The sequence below is a fragment of the Lathamus discolor genome, chromosome 3 (assembly GCF_037157495.1).
Source record: "Lathamus discolor isolate bLatDis1 chromosome 3, bLatDis1.hap1, whole genome shotgun sequence".
Taxonomy (NCBI): Eukaryota; Metazoa; Chordata; class Aves; order Psittaciformes; family Psittacidae; genus Lathamus; species Lathamus discolor.
In genome coordinates, this window is record NC_088886.1 from 94,150,483 (window position 1) to 94,167,364 (window position 16,882).

A 16,882-nucleotide genomic window follows, 5' to 3' on the forward strand; every position below is an offset into this window, starting at 1 on the left:
TGGACAAAAATGTTACAGAATGAATCAGAGTGAAACTAGAGTAACGAATGACAACAGCAAATGAAGTTAACTAGGATTTGAGAATACTGTAGGAAAAATACTGTGCTAGGGTGTGGAAAAAAAGCATAATTTTGTCACATGCTGCTTAGAGAATGGAATCTCTGCTTGCAGCAATGATTTATATAGTCAGTTAACAGCTGTATTGCATCGTCATGCAATCAACATTTTCCTTCTGTAGGCTTCCTTCCAATGCTGTGTTTGCGGCTTTCTAAGAAACAAGCACTAATAAGTTGCTTCTTTGGGGGCAGGTTGGAGGGAGAGAAGGAACAGGAAGAATTCTTTTGGTTTCCTCCTTGTCCATTTGTTCTTCCTCATTCTGACTTCAGAAAAATCTACCTGCTCTGTTGCTTAAGTGAAAGAAGCCCAGTCCTTGCACACAAAGGTTTTAGGGAGTGCTCTGTATTGGAAATCCCACTTATTCTTTGACAATTGTATATTTGAGGCTTGTTGTGTAGTACCTATCAAAGATTACCAGTGACTTTCACTATTTTAGAGAAGGCTCACAATCTTCCTGATGTCATGTACATTTCTTTAAAATCCCTTTTTTTAATAACAGCTATTAATATTAGCAAACTCCACTTCCTTTTGATAGTAGGACTGATTATTCTGCTACTCAATAGCCTATTTTAGGACAGAAAACTACTTTGTTGTATTGACTTGCTGGGAACTCTCATTCTACAGAGCAAGATATTTTCAACCACTGTCTTACAAAGGCAACTTCACATAACTTTATTTGCTTTATTGCAATTAGAATAAGAAATCGTAGTGGATCTCAAAATAAATCACTCTTCTCAACTTAGCTGTTTAGGATCCTGCTGCTCCTAAAGGCTACTTTCCCAGACTATGATACCCAGTGGAGTTACAGGTTAAATGATCATTTATGATGCTGCCTGCATTTTTCCATATTATTTGCTGCTGCTTTTTGTTTCCCATTTGCTGGGCTTCCTTCAGTTACAACTTGAATGCTAAAGCGACTCCATCCCCCATTGGGATCATGCTGATGTTGATTCGTGCATCTCTGAGAAGCTTTTCATTGAGGTGGTGGATGCTCTGGGCTGCCAAGTCATCCTTTCTTGGGTTTAGCACCTTTCCATTCCATAGGACCTATTGAAAAAAGACATGTCATGCACCTAATTTGTCCCAGTGTGTTCCGTGGGCCACAAAGGTCCTGCTTATTTTCCAGAAATCAGTATTTATTGTGTTTAAGATTTCTAGTCTCAAATGTAGTTCTCATAAGCAAGTGGGATTGGGAGTCCACAGATCTGGTTAATCATACTTCTGCTACAAATTAGAAGCCTAAATGAAAAAGATGTGTTTAAACAATAGGTGTTTTTAAAAGCCCCTATTCAGCTGCCACCATAACCCTGAAGGTGCTTCAAGTTTAACATCGCTCTTCCTTTCTAGTAAAAATTATTAATTGGTAACTTATTAGTAGTTACTGATTGCAAGTGCTACCTTTGATCTTGTGTAAGTACTATATATAGTAGAAAATGTACTATAAGACAAATGAGACAAATATATTTGTAATATAAATATAAATACTATGAATATATTCTATAATATATTAAAAAAAAAATTGATAGGTTTCTGCTATCACAGGCTGTTTATGTACTAACATGTATTTAGCACATTAGTCCTTTCTTTTAAAGAGTTTTATTTTTTGCTTATATTAGTGTTCCATATAGCTTACTTTAGGAATTCATGTTGAATTTTAAAGCCTCTGTTGTATAACGTGGAACAAACACTGCAATTGGCAATGAAGTTGCAGGTCAGAAATGACATTACTGAAATCCCACTGTGACTTTGTTTCTTTCCCAGAGGCAGAAGCCCTAATGCCCTGTGCTACTATCACTACAACCCCAGTACTTACATTATCAATAGCTATTATTCCGCCTTTTTTTATGAGGCGCAAACATTTTTCATAGTACTCATTGTAGCTTTCTTTATCCGCATCAATGAAAGCAAAGTCAAAGGTTTCCGCTTCTCCACTGGCCAACAGTTCATCTAGATGAGCAATAAAATGAGTCATTACACCCTGGTTAATGCTGTGTAGGAGGAAGTCATTCATTTGTGTTAAAGTTCTCATTTAATAATGTTTTTGGTACCTTGACCAGGCAGTTTATTCCTCTACAGCTAATTACCAGAAAAGCCTATCCCACAGAAACCAATCTAGACATGATGTATGCCATAAAACACTCAGTTACTGAGTTCTGCCTACTTAGAAGTTCATTGAATAGTTCTAAACCTGCAACATACAGTTAGGGCTGCTGAAAGGTGCAGTAAAAACAAGGCAAACAGTTTGAAACCGGACACGCTCTACACCTTCAGATATTTTTTTTTGAGCTGATTGAAGAGAGCCATTTTCCTAAATGGATTAGGATTTTTCGTACATTTATGAACAAGTCCTAAATGCTAATCCCTCATTGCTTATCAAGTACCATGATACAGGTGTCCTGGGTTTAGCAGTAGCAGTCATTTTTCTCCTTCTTAGTAGCTGGTGCAGTGCTGTGGTTTTGACTTTCAGCCTGGGAACAGCGCTGATAACACCGATGTTTTTAGTTGCTGCTCAGTAATGTCTACTCTGACCAAGGGCTTTGTGAGTCTCATGCTCTGCCAGGGAGGAGGGGAAGCTGGGAGGAAGCAGAGACAGGACACCTGACCCAAACTAGCCAAAGAGGTATTCCATACCACAGCACGTCATGGCCACTATATAAACTGGGGGCAGTTACCTGGAAGGGTGAGATCCCTGCTCGGTCTGGCTGGGTATCAGTCGGTGGGTGGTGAGCGGTTGTATTCTCTTCCTTTGTCATTTCCCTTATCATTATTATTGGTGGTAGCAGTAGTGGTTTGTGTTATACCTTAGTTACTGGACTGCTCTTATCTCAACCTGTGGGAGGTACATTGTTTTGATTTTCCTCCCCATCCCTCCAGGAAGAGGGATGGAGGAAGGGGGGGGGGGGGGGGGGGGAAGTGAGCGAGCGGCTGCGTGGTTCTGAGTTGCCAACTGGGCTTAAACCATGACAACAGGTCATGAACATATGAACATGATCATAGATCTTTATCACAGCAAAAGATTGCTGTAAGTAGTCCTTCTGTTGGCCAAGGCAAGTGGAATTTGCTTTTAAGTTCTCAGAAAATGACTTGTTGACTGAGAACTCCAAATCACCACTTGTGGAGCAGCTGACTGCTGCTTTCCTAAGGTTCTTGGCATCTTCTCTCACCAGGCCCTACCCTTATCCTCTGTCAACAGAGGATCTTTTTGGCTGAAGCATTGCCTTGACAAAGCTCTCCATCGGACTTCAAGGGCAGCAGTGCGTCCTAGCAGACTGCTTATTTGCCTCTTGTGAAAGAATGGATGAATTTGGAAATAATACAAGGTTATTGATGGATCTGGATCCATCAAACACCTTTCCTGGAAAATTTCTTCTACCTCTTCCATTCCTAGCAAATTTCTTGCATTTTCAGAATATTTATTAGTATTCCCTCTGCCCTACATCTTATTTTCTTGAAAGATAAAAGTAATCATCTTTCTAATGGCCTTGCATGCTATTGTCAGTTCCTAAATTTGAACTCTTCTGGACACAATTCAAATGTTATACATTAAGTTTTACAACAGCTTGTGTTTTTTCTGCACCTCAGCCCTTTCAGGAAACTCTTCCTGTCTATAACAAAGGACTACTTGCTTAGAATGGACAATGGATAAGAGAAATTGGGCTTTGTCTAATTAATCTGTGTAAATCAGCTTTCCCAGAAGCAGCTGACAATTGTACTTTATAGATTAAACAAGGTGATGGACAGGGCAGGTGACTGACCAGTATAGCCCACTACATAGGGCAAGCGTTTTCCTCCTCTCTGCTAGCATGTAGGAAAACTATGAACTTCTGAAGCTGTGAAGTTTTCTGATTTATGTATTCATTTATTTTTTTTCATGTAAGAGAAGCCTTCTTACTGTTAGCAAACGGATCACATCCACAAGTATATTTGGCTTTACATTTCATCAGTATTATATTCATCTTCTATTCCTAGGAAAAGGAAAAATCAGAAGTATTCTAGGTTACTTACCAAGTGTTTGAATTGCTGGCTTAATCCGTAGGTCAATTTTATGCTCTACTCCTGCCTGGAATGAAAAGAACAAAGAGTTAATGAAAGCAGTCAAGAAAACCCATGTCACTAGGTTGCACCCCAAGAGTGACTGGTGTTCAGATATTTTCCCTGTTATTTCTAGGTTCCAGACATCACTCATTCATCTTGCCAAGTTGAAGTGTCTCAGCTTCCTTTAATGATAGGAATGCTTCTAATGGATATGCAAGTCTAAGATACCAGAATCCCTTGACATGCAAATACACCTGTCGCAAATGAGTAACAGAAGAGATGCTGCATACCTCCTTCCACAGTGGCTTTCCAATTTTGACATAGTCCTCATTTATCTCACAGGCAACAACTCTGCCGTTATCTGGCAGGACAAGTGCCATATTCAAGGTATTATAACCGGTGAAAACACCTAGGAAAATCACAGGAGTCATGAACATTTAGCATAAATAATAGAGTAAAACCCCCAAAGGAGGCAAGGATGGTAATTTGTTACTGGACACAGAAGGCTTTCCCCTTCATTTTTAATGTAATGGTGGGTTGGGAGGAATTGCTACTTCAACTTTGTCATTGTTGTTTTTTGAACCAGTATTTTAGCAAACCTTCATGGTGGCTTTTTCCAAAAGTCTCCTGGACACGCAGTGCAAAGTCTGACCCTGCATCGTAAGGAGAACCCTTAGTTAAAAGTGGGGCTAAATCCTGAGCCAAGGGACTGGACCAGCAGCAAAATAACCATAATAGCCAGGTAATAAGCAGGTCAAGAATGAGGATGGTGAGAACCCACACTTGGCTGCTCAGCATCAGTCTGGCTTTGTGACATCCTGCTGATATAGGTGCATCGAGCAAAGTGGATTGGATGCAGGGCCTGTGCAGCAAAACATTTCCTTCTGGCAAGAAACTGACACAGGAAGGAAAGAATGCACCCTGTGCTGCAGCTGCTGGAGACCCAGGTGATCTCTTGATCTTATTTTTCCAGGTTGCCTCAGAGTTGACAAGACATCCATGTTGATGCCGGAATTGCTGAGTGCAAAAAGTGGCAAGCAAGTGCAAATCTGATGCTACTTTTCACACTGTGGTTTGCCCACCTGTTTGCTGAGACAGGTATGCAGTGCTTTCCTATATTTAGATACTTACGTAAACACAGCTGTATTTAAGCACAGCCAGGAGCTTTATTCTACTATAAAGAGAACAAAGTGAGACTCTTACCTATTTCAATAACTTTCTTGGCTTTAATGAGTTTGACCAAATTTGCCATAAACTGTGCCTGGTCACAGGACACCATCATTCTACCCCACGGATGATCAGCAGTGAGCTAGAAAGGGGGGAAAAAATAACACATCAGCAAAACCCCCCGTAACTTCGAAAACAATGTCCTAGTGAAAATACACAGAGAAAAACCAGGAAAAACAGATTCTCCTGCCTTTCTCATTTTAGATGGCTTTTTGCTCTGTCTGCAAGCCAGAATTTGGTTTTAATTTAACAGGAACTAAGAAGGGTGGGCGGTATATGTTGCAAACAGTGGCTTATCATTCAAAGCAGTAATATGCCCCTGAGTTACTGTGACTGTAGCAAACTCTGCAATAGTAACAGCTGATGAAGAACCGTAGAGGAGCCTTGACTGTTAAAGTCATTTATTTTTGTGAATTTACATAAACAGATGCACTTTATTTAATTAACTATAAGCTTTGTACTTTATGTCCTTATTCCTCCAAGACATGTAGGATTGTTTTATAAACTGATAGGTTAAAGTCTGTTGCCAAAGCTCAGATCACATGGTTCTGGCTATACAGCACAGAGCTGGAGAAGTGGTACCTGTGCCAGTGTGGGAGGGCCCCTGGCATTGAGGAGGGGGAAGCAGGGCTGTGCCATGACAGCTGAACAGTCCGCCCACTTCCTTTCTTCCTCTAGGGCTCACTCAAATCAGCCAGCTCCAGTACTTGGTATTTAATTGGTTTTATAAAGCAGTAGTTTGTCTTACTTGAAATGACTCAGTCCTGAGTCACGAGGTCTGTTCTGAGCTCTGATAGTGGAGCCTGCTCCAGTGTCGCCTCTCTGAGCTACAGTTTCCTTACGTGCCAGCTGAAATGAACAGAAGTCATCTGTCCAGGTCAAAATCAAGCACTGTTCAAACACATGGGCTTGGGAGCCATGGCTGAAAAAAATGCATGTCTAAAATGTGTGGTAATATTATTAGATACTCAGTTATATAGCCTGAACATTGAAGAATCTGGCTATTACCAGTTCAAACCAAAATCTAGTATGTACACAAATAAGATGGAGGAGGGAGTGTCACACAGAGTCCAGCAGTTCAGGATGAAGTCTGATCCAGTACTAAAAAGCCCTAGGTGGAACAGTAACAATATGAAACAGAAAGCTGTCTTGGCGCATAAAATACTGACCAGTCGCAGCTTCTTTAGAATTGGATGTTCCCGCAAAGAGTGATCCAGCATGTATTGCCAGATAGGGCTGTTTTTCCCAATAATACTCCTGGGTGATTTGGGTGTCCCAAAAATTAAAGAGTATTTTTTGCCTACAAGAAACAAATAAACATTTATCTTTTTCAGTTATTTATCTTTTTCAGTTATTGCCTGCTTAAATAATGCAAACACTCAAGTATCACTAAAGGATAAAGAGTTCTTTGCTCTGAAAAGTCCAGTGAAAAAGAAAATGCAACATAGTGGACAGCTCAATGGGATATATAATTCTTTTTAACCTCTAAGATGTCCAGCCCAAGTCTGCAAAGGCTGAAAGGGAAAGAATTGAGTGCTGTGGTACTGTACATCAGTGGCTGATGTGAAGGTTATGAGCTGTCATGTTCTTACAGCACAAGTAACCACATCAAAACTCAAAAGGCAAGTGTAAGGAGAGACGCATGAATGAGGCACACTAGTTTCTTACTCCGGGGACCTTGTTTTGCAGCTGATAGAGGCTGCTGGTCTTTAGGGCAGTCAGCTGATGCATTTTCTCAAGTCTTGTGTTCTCCCGAATCCTTCCTGTCCTTTTTGCCAGGGGAAATACGGCATTGCTCAATGGCTGGTTTAGCAGCTTGCAAAGGAAGTAAGTGCTGAAAGCTGAAACTTGAGGACGACTGCTTGTCTACTTAGATACAGAACTGATCACAGCTTTGATGCCCAATGCTTCTTTTACCAAATGGGGCAAATATTTTACAGAAATAACAAAAAACCAAAAAGCAAAAACCAACAAACCCAACCAAATCCTGACAAAAAAAATCTCAGTTCCACACCTCCTGATAGTTGCTTGCGATTGAAGAGCACTATTATTTCGAGATTTTTATTTTGTTTTGTTAGTGGCTCTATTTTACAGACGATCACCCCGAGGTGTAGATTGTTTCAACAATTTGCCTGAAGTCAAAGGGTAAGTACCCAAGCGGCTGCGTTGCAACACCAGCCTCCGCCCCCTGCCTGATGGTGGGTGCACTCTTCCCTTGACCCCGCGCAGTGAAAGTGAAACTGCTAACAGAAGAGAAAGCTGTGATCAGGACACCACCACGGCGGTTTCGGCCTCTGGTCAGATAAATGCCGGCTGGGGCAGGGCTGGGAGCGTGTCCTCCCCTCCCTTCTGCTGGGCCCGTAGCCTCGGCCCCCAAGCGGCAGAACCTGGGTTACAGGAGAGGCTCTGGCTCTGAGAGCACCGCCGTACCTACCACCGCAGCGCAGTGGAGTCCCGGTCCGCCAAGGGGAAGGGATGCTGCCGGGACACCACGGTCCCTTCCGTTCCCCGGTGGGGACACAAGGAGGACGCAGCCCCCGTGTGCGTGGAGGGGTGCGTGGGTGCCGCTTACCTGCGAGCATCCCCGTGGCGAAGGCGACCCCCAGCATCGCCGTCCCCACGGCCACTTCTTTGGGCACGCTGAAAAGGGGCATTTCGGGGCCGAGACGGGACGGGACGGGACGGGAGCGGCGCGGCCCGGTCACACGCGGGAGTGAGGCGGGGCGGGACGAGGCAGCGGGAGGGGAGGGGCCGGGCCGGGCGGCATATGGTGCGGCGCGCCGTGGGGCGGCCCCAGGCTGCTGCTGCTTCCCGGCAGGGAGGTGTTGGCGGTGCTGCATGTGGCCGGAGCTACCCGCCGGGGTGCCCGGTGCTGGGCCTTGCTGGTGGGAGGGCGGGCATCCCGCGGGAGGTGGTCCTCCTCCTGCTGGCATGTTCTGTAGCGGCGTGTGAGGTGACAGAAGCAGCGGCTGGGGCTTGTGCCAGCACCCCCCGGAGGCTCCGGTATGCCTTTGCTGCAGACTTCTTTTCAAAACCGTCCCAAGTTTTGTGAGAGCTAGCAGTGGGCTCTGATGGAGGAACTTTTCACAGAAACGTCCTTGTGAGAGCCTTGTCCTCCAGCCAGCCTGGAAAACCTGCTCCCTCCCTCCCTAGCACAGCTGGGATTTGCAGCTGAGGTGTCAGCAGATTCATTACCAAAAGCATGTAAGACTGGGGGGGTTCAGTTCTGTGAGCAAAAGAACTGTGAATTTCCAAGTGAAAGGGATTAAGGAAGATCTTCCACGAGAGGGGGAATGGGACTCTGCCGCTGTTACAGCCCCCTTTTGCAACACCTTCCAGGTGACGTGCAGCAGTGCCTTTGCCACTGAGAGCCAGGCTGTTTAGGAATCTCCTCCCTGGTCTGATCTGTCATTGAGGGAGCTGATACATAAACCAATAGTGACTATGCCATTTTCTTTTCTTAGGAAGGAGGCTAAAAGAAATTTTCTGTTTCTTTTGTCGCATTACATAGATCCACACTGAAAGGCTCCTGCAGTGCCTTTTGGTGTGGGTCAGGGTTTTGGTTTTCATTTTGTGGAGTGCTGGCAATATCTGTACTTTGCAAAACACAAGCAAGATGTGAAGATCTATCATTTTGTCTCTCTACAAGAGATGAAATTAGCAGTGTTGCACAAAGACCAGGAATATGCAGACGCGGAGTGGGTTGCAACTTGGCCTCAACAGATATAGGATGAAAGCAGGTGAAAACTCCCTTCTGGCAAATAGTTAATCTCTAGAAAGGCAGGTGAATTGTGTGCCAGTGGGTTAGGGTGATAACTTTTCAACTATGGTCCTATGGTAGCAAAAATATCAAGTGTCAAAGCAGTTAGCAGAAAAACATTCTTTCTTTTTTAAGCACACCTTAAGTGCAGGATTAACTATTTCGCTGGGGCATTTATGAGATATGGTTTTGTCTATCACTGTATTTTTAGTGTGTGTTAGACTTTATTTGCAAAGACTTGAGCTCAGAGCTTTTGTCTTTCTTTTGCAGCAGCTAATCATGTCAAGCACTAAGGAGTTTACTGTGCTTTCTGACTTGCAGAACAAAGAAAGTTATCTGATCTGTCTTGGCAGATAAAATATCTTTCAGTTCACTTATAAAATTTATTTGATTTTGAAAGCTGTGAGCGTTGTCGGTTTCTTTTTCTCTTGTTCAGTATCTCATCACTTTCTCTGTGTACATCTCGCTTTTTTTATATGAAAACATTTCATCCCATCTTTCAGAGGATGAGTTATCAGGAAGTGCTGCGATGTGTCAGTTTTAGGCCGAACCGAACTGCGGGAGACAGCAAACTCTTCCAGCGGCCGTAAATCAGATTTGTGACTGCGCGACTCCATCTAGTGATTATTCTCTACAACTGCAGCAGGAAGGAGAGTGACTGTGGGACATGGTTTTTCATGGAACACTAAATTTGTGAGCTTCCAGTGCTGTGTTTTCCTCTCTACTCTCAACTCGATGTGCTGCCTCACGTGAAGCTCCCTGGAAACTTCAAGTTTCTGCAATCTCCAAGAGAACTGGTGAATAGAATTGCTGACATACTGGACAGTCTCTGAACCCCCTGCCCCACAAGTTCTTATGCAGTAATAGCTTAGCTGGGGTGGCAGAGTCAGGGGGTGTTTTACTGTCTCAGTGTATTGGACAGTGCATTGTTTCCTTTAGACAACTGGTATGTGAGTTAAGATGAAATACTTTCTTAGAGTCATAAAAGAACTAAAGTCTTGCAACCAAATTGAAAAGGGCCAGCTGCTTCATTTCAGTTTTCATTTTACATAGCTCTGATAGTATTACTGAATAGGAAACTTTGAGGAATCCGATTAATGACAGCTGTGGTTACCTGAGCACTTAAATATTTTGGTAGCTTTCTGCCTAATACTTGTGCTGGCTAAGGTGAAGGCTACCTTGAGATGAAAACTGAGTGTGAAGTGGACATGGATACAAACCCCACTGCTCCCTATATCTGTAAGGTTGTTCCGGTTGCACAGACTTCACAGGAGATCAGGATTGTTCCCAGTGTTATAGTCAGTAGGTATATTTGCTGTGCCTGAAAGTGCTTTTTCCCTGGAACAGCATTCTTGAAAGGGTAGGAGGGCTTTGGCAGCATCTTCAGTCTGGAGCCAGAACATGATTGCTTTTGTGAAACATAAAGAGTAGGACAGACAGGATTCAGACTGGCTAGTCAGTAGCTGACCTCAGTGTGTGCAAATCCTCACTTTATTCATATTGGTAATGTATCCACTGCTTCACAATCACTGTGTGTCCTGGTTTTGGCTGAGATAAAGTGAATTTTCTTGTTAGTACAGTACTGTGTTTTGAATTTAGTATGAGAATAATGCTGATAACACACTGATGTTTCAATTGTTGCTAAGTAGTGCTTACTCTAAGTCAAGGACTTCTCTTTTTTTCCCATGCTCTGCCAGTGAGGAGATACACAAGAAGCTGGGAGGAAACATAACTACAACAGCTGACCTGAATCTCCAAAAGGATATTCCATCCCATAGAATGTCATGCTCCATGTATAAATGGGGGATACATTGGAAGCAATGGCATTTTTCTTCCTGGGTAACCGTTGTGTGTGAGGGACCACGGTTTTCCTGAAGATGGCTGAATACCTGCCTGCTGATGTGTGAATCAATTCCTTGTTTTGCTTTGCAGCCACATGTGGTTTTTGCTTTACTTATTAAATTGTGTTTATCCCAACCCAGGGGATTTTTCACTTTTCTGATTTTCTCCCTCATCCAACTGGGGGAGAGCAAGTGAGTGACTGTGAAGCTTAGCTGCTGGTGGGGGTTAAACCACAACACTAGGTAATTGATACCTGCAATAGTCTGCAGTTCTGGTGAAACCTTCCTCCCAGGAGTGTTTTGTATATGGAAATGTTACCCACCAACCACCTTGGTGTCATTTAGCTCTGTAGACAATGTAGAAATGGGACTGGCAAAGCAGATCAGCAAGTTACCCACATCGACATGGTTCATGAAGATGTGTATGGATGGGGCCAGTTAGAAAAAACAGGAAGCTATGAATTCCCATACCTTTTAAGCTATTCACAGATAAACAAACCTGTAAGAATTTTATTGTATTTATGTGATTTTAATGGGTTTTGTAATCTCTTTGATTAAAACTGAAACAGAATTTACTTACCACATTTACATGTTCATTCATCTATCTCAGGCATTGTAGATGAAGTGTACATATTTAATAATTTTATACTCCACAGTGTATATCCCTTTGCAAAATCTGGAGAAATCACTTGATGTTAGAGTATTTTAAAGTATTTTAAACTCCATATAGAATTATTACTTTTTTATTCACAATTGAGATTCCATTTTATTTCCAGTTGGTTTTGCTATTGTATTTGTCTGTTCCATCCCTGTTATCTCTCTACTATAGTGTACACTTAACATTTCATTTTACAGTTCTGTAATGCAGTGTTTGCCATTTACTGGTATAACCACCTTGAACTTAGAGATACTCATTCCACATGTATCTGTTGCAGCAATTTTTTGCTGTGAATGTTCATACGTCTTCTCAACTGAAAATCCTGGGATTGTAAGAATGGCACAATTTTTTTTTTTTTTTTTTTAAATCTGTGATAAATGAAATTTGTCTCTCAAATTTTCTTCTGATAGTTGAATTCAGTAATTTGAAATAAGACAAATAGTTTCATCATTGCTTCTAAAGTCATCTGGATTTTTTATCAGTCAAACTGTAAGTATCAAAGCTTCCTTTCATATGATTCATTGTCCAGCTGGAGGGTAATCACTAAAATGGAACGCAGACATGAACAATGACTTCAGGTAAGTTGGTTCGGTTACTTTCTTCCTGCTCAGCTGCTTCTATCACATTCAGTCTTCAGTGGGAGCTTTTAAAATATGTCTTTCGATAACAGCTTGTAAAGGCTGTGGTACCTTCACATCTATTTCAAGGCTAAGGTATCAACATTTCTGCTAAGAAAGCTGGTGATTCATGAGCCCATAAGCCTTAAGCCATTAAACTTGCAAACAGCGAATGGTTTAGAAACAGTTTTCAGCTAGAAGCATTTTGACATATTGGTAAATATTTTCAGGCCTTAGTGGCTTACAGGCCAACATTTTGAATATATATGACTACTTTTTGCCATCTCATTACAAGACTAGGTACAGCTTTGGACATGCAGGTATCGTGAGGAGAGATAGCCCCTGCCAAGCAGCATAATTCCTAGTGCAAAGTAAGTTAATGGCTTCTATGAAAATATCCCACAAGTATCAAGGACTGTAAAACTCAAACTGAGCTTAACTGTGGGAGACCCAGTGAAATAGCTTGTTCAGTGGCTCAGCTTGACAGATAAAATGATAGAAGCAGTTCATCTGACAAAGAGAGTTTGCCACTGAAGGATGTGGTTTGGAAGCACATTGAGTTTCTCAAAACAGGCGGCAGACTGTTCTGAATTATCTCCTTCCAGGCTGTGGCCCAGCAATTGCACACACAGTGATGCAATGGGTGCTTGCTACTGAAGAATAAAGCTTTGTACTATTTTGCTCCTGCAAATGGTCCCCATGTGATGGAAATGGGTACAACCTGAGTGGAGCATTCTGCTTTACATACACAGCCTACTGTAATTTTCAAGATATTGTTGCACTTGAGCCTTAAACTGCATAGTGCATAAACAAAACATGACAAATTTTGCTCCTTATCACTCTGATATGCAAAATAAAATGAAAGAAGTGGTGAACAAATCAGCCACAGCTGTGACACCTCACTAACGAGGCTCTCCCATACCATTAACTTTTGCCTCATCTGACATCTGAAGAAATCAGTGTGAAAGGCCAGCAGACTGGATTTGTTTTACACCAGATGCCAAAAATGAAGGCTAGTTTTGGAAGCCCAGTGGTTTTCTCCTTGCATTAAGCTGAAGGGCAACTCTCCTAGAGTTCCTAGTGCAAAAAGCAAAACTAAAGCAACAGCATGGCAGCAGGTGCAGGACTGGGATGTTCTTAGATAATCTGCCCCAAGAATATTAAAGAATGATGAATGATCACCAGGGTAGACCTGGTTCCTAGGGAGCTTTAGGTTGGATTGTTATTACACAACTGAAAATTTGTCACAACCATGTGAAAACCATGCCAGGCTATTCAGTTTAGGACTTAAAATCAGGAAGTACTAGTAGACAGTTAGTTGGGAAGAGCAGGGGGGGAATATAAGTCAGCTGTGGTTTCCTAATATGAAGAAACTCCATCAAATTTACCAGGTAAAGTATCTCTGCTGGAGACAGCCTGATTAGGCTAGGCTCAGCTTGGCTCGCCTAGGCTAGGCTAACCCCGGTAAAGCTAGGCTAGGCTAAGCTGGGCTGGGCTGGGCTAAACTGGGCTAGACTGGGCTGTGCTGGGCTATGATGTGCTGGGCTGTGCTGGGTTGGGCTGTGCTGTGCTGGGCTGTGCTGTGCTGGGCTGAACTGGGCTAGGCTAATCCAGGCTACTCTAACACAGGCTAGGATAGCCCAGGCTAGGCTAGGCTAACCCAGGCTAATCTAACCCGGGCTAGGCTAATTGAACCTAGGCTGGGCTGTGCTGGGCTGGGCTGGGCTGGGTTGGGTTGGGCTGGGTTGGGCTAGGGTATTCCAGGCTAGGCTAACTCAGGCTAGATTAGTCTAGGGTAGGCTAGGCTAATGCAAACTAGGCTAGGCTAACCAAGGCTAGGCTAACCCAGGATGATCTAACCCGGGCTAGGCTAATCTATCCCAGGCTAGGGTAATTGAACCTAGGCTGTGCTGGGCTGTGCTATGCTGGGTTGGGCTGGGCTGTGCTGGGTTGGGCTAGGGTATTCCAGGCTAGGCTAGCCCAGGCTAGATTAGTCTAGGGTAGACTAGGCTAATGCAGGCTAGGCTAGGCTAACCAAGGCTAGGCTAACCCAGGCTAATCTAACCCGGGCTAGGCTAATTGAACCTAGGCTGGGCTGGGTTGGGTTGGGCTGGGTTGGGCTAGGGTATTCCAGGCTAGGCTAACTCAGGCTAGATTAGTCTAGGGTAGGCTAAGATAATGCAGGCTAGGCTAACCAAGGCTAGGCTAACCCAGGATGATCTAACCTGGGCTAGGGTAATTGAACCTAGGCTGTGCTGGGCTGTGTTGGGCTGGGCTGTGTTGGGCTGTGTTGGGCTAGGGTATTCCAGGCTAGGCTAGCCCAGGCTAGATTAGGCTAGGGTAGGCTAGGCTAATGCAGGCTAGGCTAGGCTAACCCGGCTAACCCAGGCTAGGCTACACTAGTCTAGGCTAACCCAGGCTAGATTAGGCTAGGCTTGGCTCAGCTAGGCTAATCCAGGCTACCCTAATGCAGGCTAGGATAGCTAGGCTAATCTGACCCGGGCTAATCTGACCCGGGCTAATCTGACCCGGGCTAATCTGACCCGGGATAATCTGACCCGGGATAATCTGACCCGGGATAATCTGACCCGGGATAATCTGACCCGGGATAATTTGACCCGGGATAATTTGACCCGGGATAATCTGACCCGGGATAATCTGACCCGGGCTAATCTGACCCGGGCTAATCTGACCCGGGATAATCTGACCCGGGATAATCTGACCCGGGATAATTTGACCCGGGATAATCTGACCCGGGATAATCTGACCCGGGATAATCTGACCCGGGATAATCTGACCCGGGATAATTTGACCCGGGATAATCTGACCCGGGATAATCTGACCCGGGATAATTTGACCCGGGATAATCTGACCCGGGATAATCTGACCCGGGATAATCTGACCCGGGATAATCTGACCCGGGATAATTTGACCCGGGATAATCTGACCCGGGATAATTTGACCCGGGATAATCTGACCCGGGATAATCTGACCCGGGATAATCTGACCCGGGATAATTTGACCCGGGATAATTTGACCCGGGATAATCTGACCCGGGATAATCTGACCCGGGATAATCTGACCCGGGATAATTTGACCCGGGATAATCTGACCCGGGATAATCTGACCCGGGATAATCTGGCATGGCTAGGCTGATCTAACTCAGACTAATCTAATCGAGGCTGGGCTGTGGTGTGCTGGGTTGGGTTGGGCTGTGCTGGGCTGGGCTAGGGTATTCCAGGCTAGGCTAACCCAGGCTAGATTAGTAGACTAGGCTAATGCAGGCTAGGCTAGGCTAACCAAGGCTAGGCTTACCCAGGCTAATCTAACCCGGGCTAGGCTAATTGAACCTAGGCTGGGCTGGGCTGTGCTGGGCTGTGCTGTGCTGGGCTGTGCTGGGTTGAATTAGGGTATTCCAGGCTAGATTAGTCTAGGCTAGATTAGGCTAGATTAGTCTAGGCTAGGCTAACCCAGGTTAACTGAGGCTAGGCTATTCTAACCCAGGCTAACCCAGGCTAGGCTACACTAGTCTAGGATAGGCTAGTCTAGGCTCGGCTCAGCTAGGCTAATCCAGGCTACCCTAACGCAGGCTAGGATAGCTAGGCTAGGCTAACCAAGGCTAGGCTAACCCGGGTTAATCTGACCCAGGATAATTTGACCCGGGATAATCTGGCATGGCTAGGCTTGGCTGATCCTATCTGATCTAACTCAGGCTAATCTAACCGTGGCAGAGCTAGGCTAAAGTAACCTAGCGACTCTAATCCAGGCTAATTTATCTAATTTATCCCAGGCTAATCTAACCCAGGCTGATGTAACCCAGGCTAGGCTAATCTAATCTAACCAAGGCTAACCCAGTACACTAGTAATCTAAACTAACCCAGGCTAGGCTACACTAGTCTAGGCTAACCCAGGCTAGTCTACACTAGTCTAGGCTAACCCAGGCTAGATTAGGCTAGGCTTGGCTCAGCTAATCCAGGCTACTATAACGCGGGCTAGGATAGCCCAGGCTAATCTATCCTAGTTGAACCCGGGCTAATCTTACCCGGGCTAATCTGACCCGGGTTAATATGACCTGGGTTAATGTGTCCCGGGTTAATCTGGCATGGCTGGACTAGGCCAGGGTAACCCAGGCTAAACTAGGCTAGGCTAGGCTAACCCAGGCTAGGCTAACCCAGGCTGGGCTGGGCTGGGCTGGGCTAGGCTAGGTTAGGATAGGCTCGGCTAATCTAACCCAGTCTAGGATACTCTAACCCAGGCTAGGCAAGGATAGGCTAATCTAACCCAGGCTAGGCTAGGCTAATGTTACCCAGGCTAGGCTAATCTAACCCAGGGTAGGCTAGGCTAATTTAACCCAGGCTAATCTAACCCAGGCTGGGCTAGGCTAGGCTAGGCTGGGCTGGGCTGGGCTGGGCGAGGCCAGGCCAGGCCAGGCCAGGCCAGGCCAGGCCACACCTGAATGAAGTCAATGGTGAATTTCTAAGTGCCAGTCATCCTTTTGATAAAATCCTAAGGAAGCCTTATTCTTATAGTTATTTACTGCTTCCTTTATATGAATATCGTTCTGCTTTATTCTTGAATCATGTTTTCACTCTTTAGTTGAACTTTCTCATTATTTTGTGTTTCAGAA

The 16,882-nt window shown here is 44.4% G+C and overlaps 1 protein-coding gene across 1 annotated transcript; it reads right to left on the bottom strand.

Annotated features, from left to right (window-relative positions):
* Positions 1-765: 765 nt before the first annotated feature.
* On the bottom strand, positions 766-8,113 carry COMTD1 (catechol-O-methyltransferase domain containing 1). Its single transcript, XM_065670682.1, has 7 exons — positions 7,952-8,113; positions 6,549-6,679; positions 5,356-5,461; positions 4,443-4,561; positions 4,123-4,177; positions 1,931-2,064; positions 766-1,164 (listed from the first exon to the last, which is right to left on the bottom strand). The coding sequence occupies exons 1-7, from the start codon at positions 8,031-8,033 to the stop codon at positions 1,012-1,014; spliced, it is 780 nt and encodes a 259-aa protein (XP_065526754.1). The 5' UTR covers positions 8,034-8,113; the 3' UTR covers positions 766-1,011.
* Between the last annotated feature and the right edge of the window lie 8,769 nt (positions 8,114-16,882).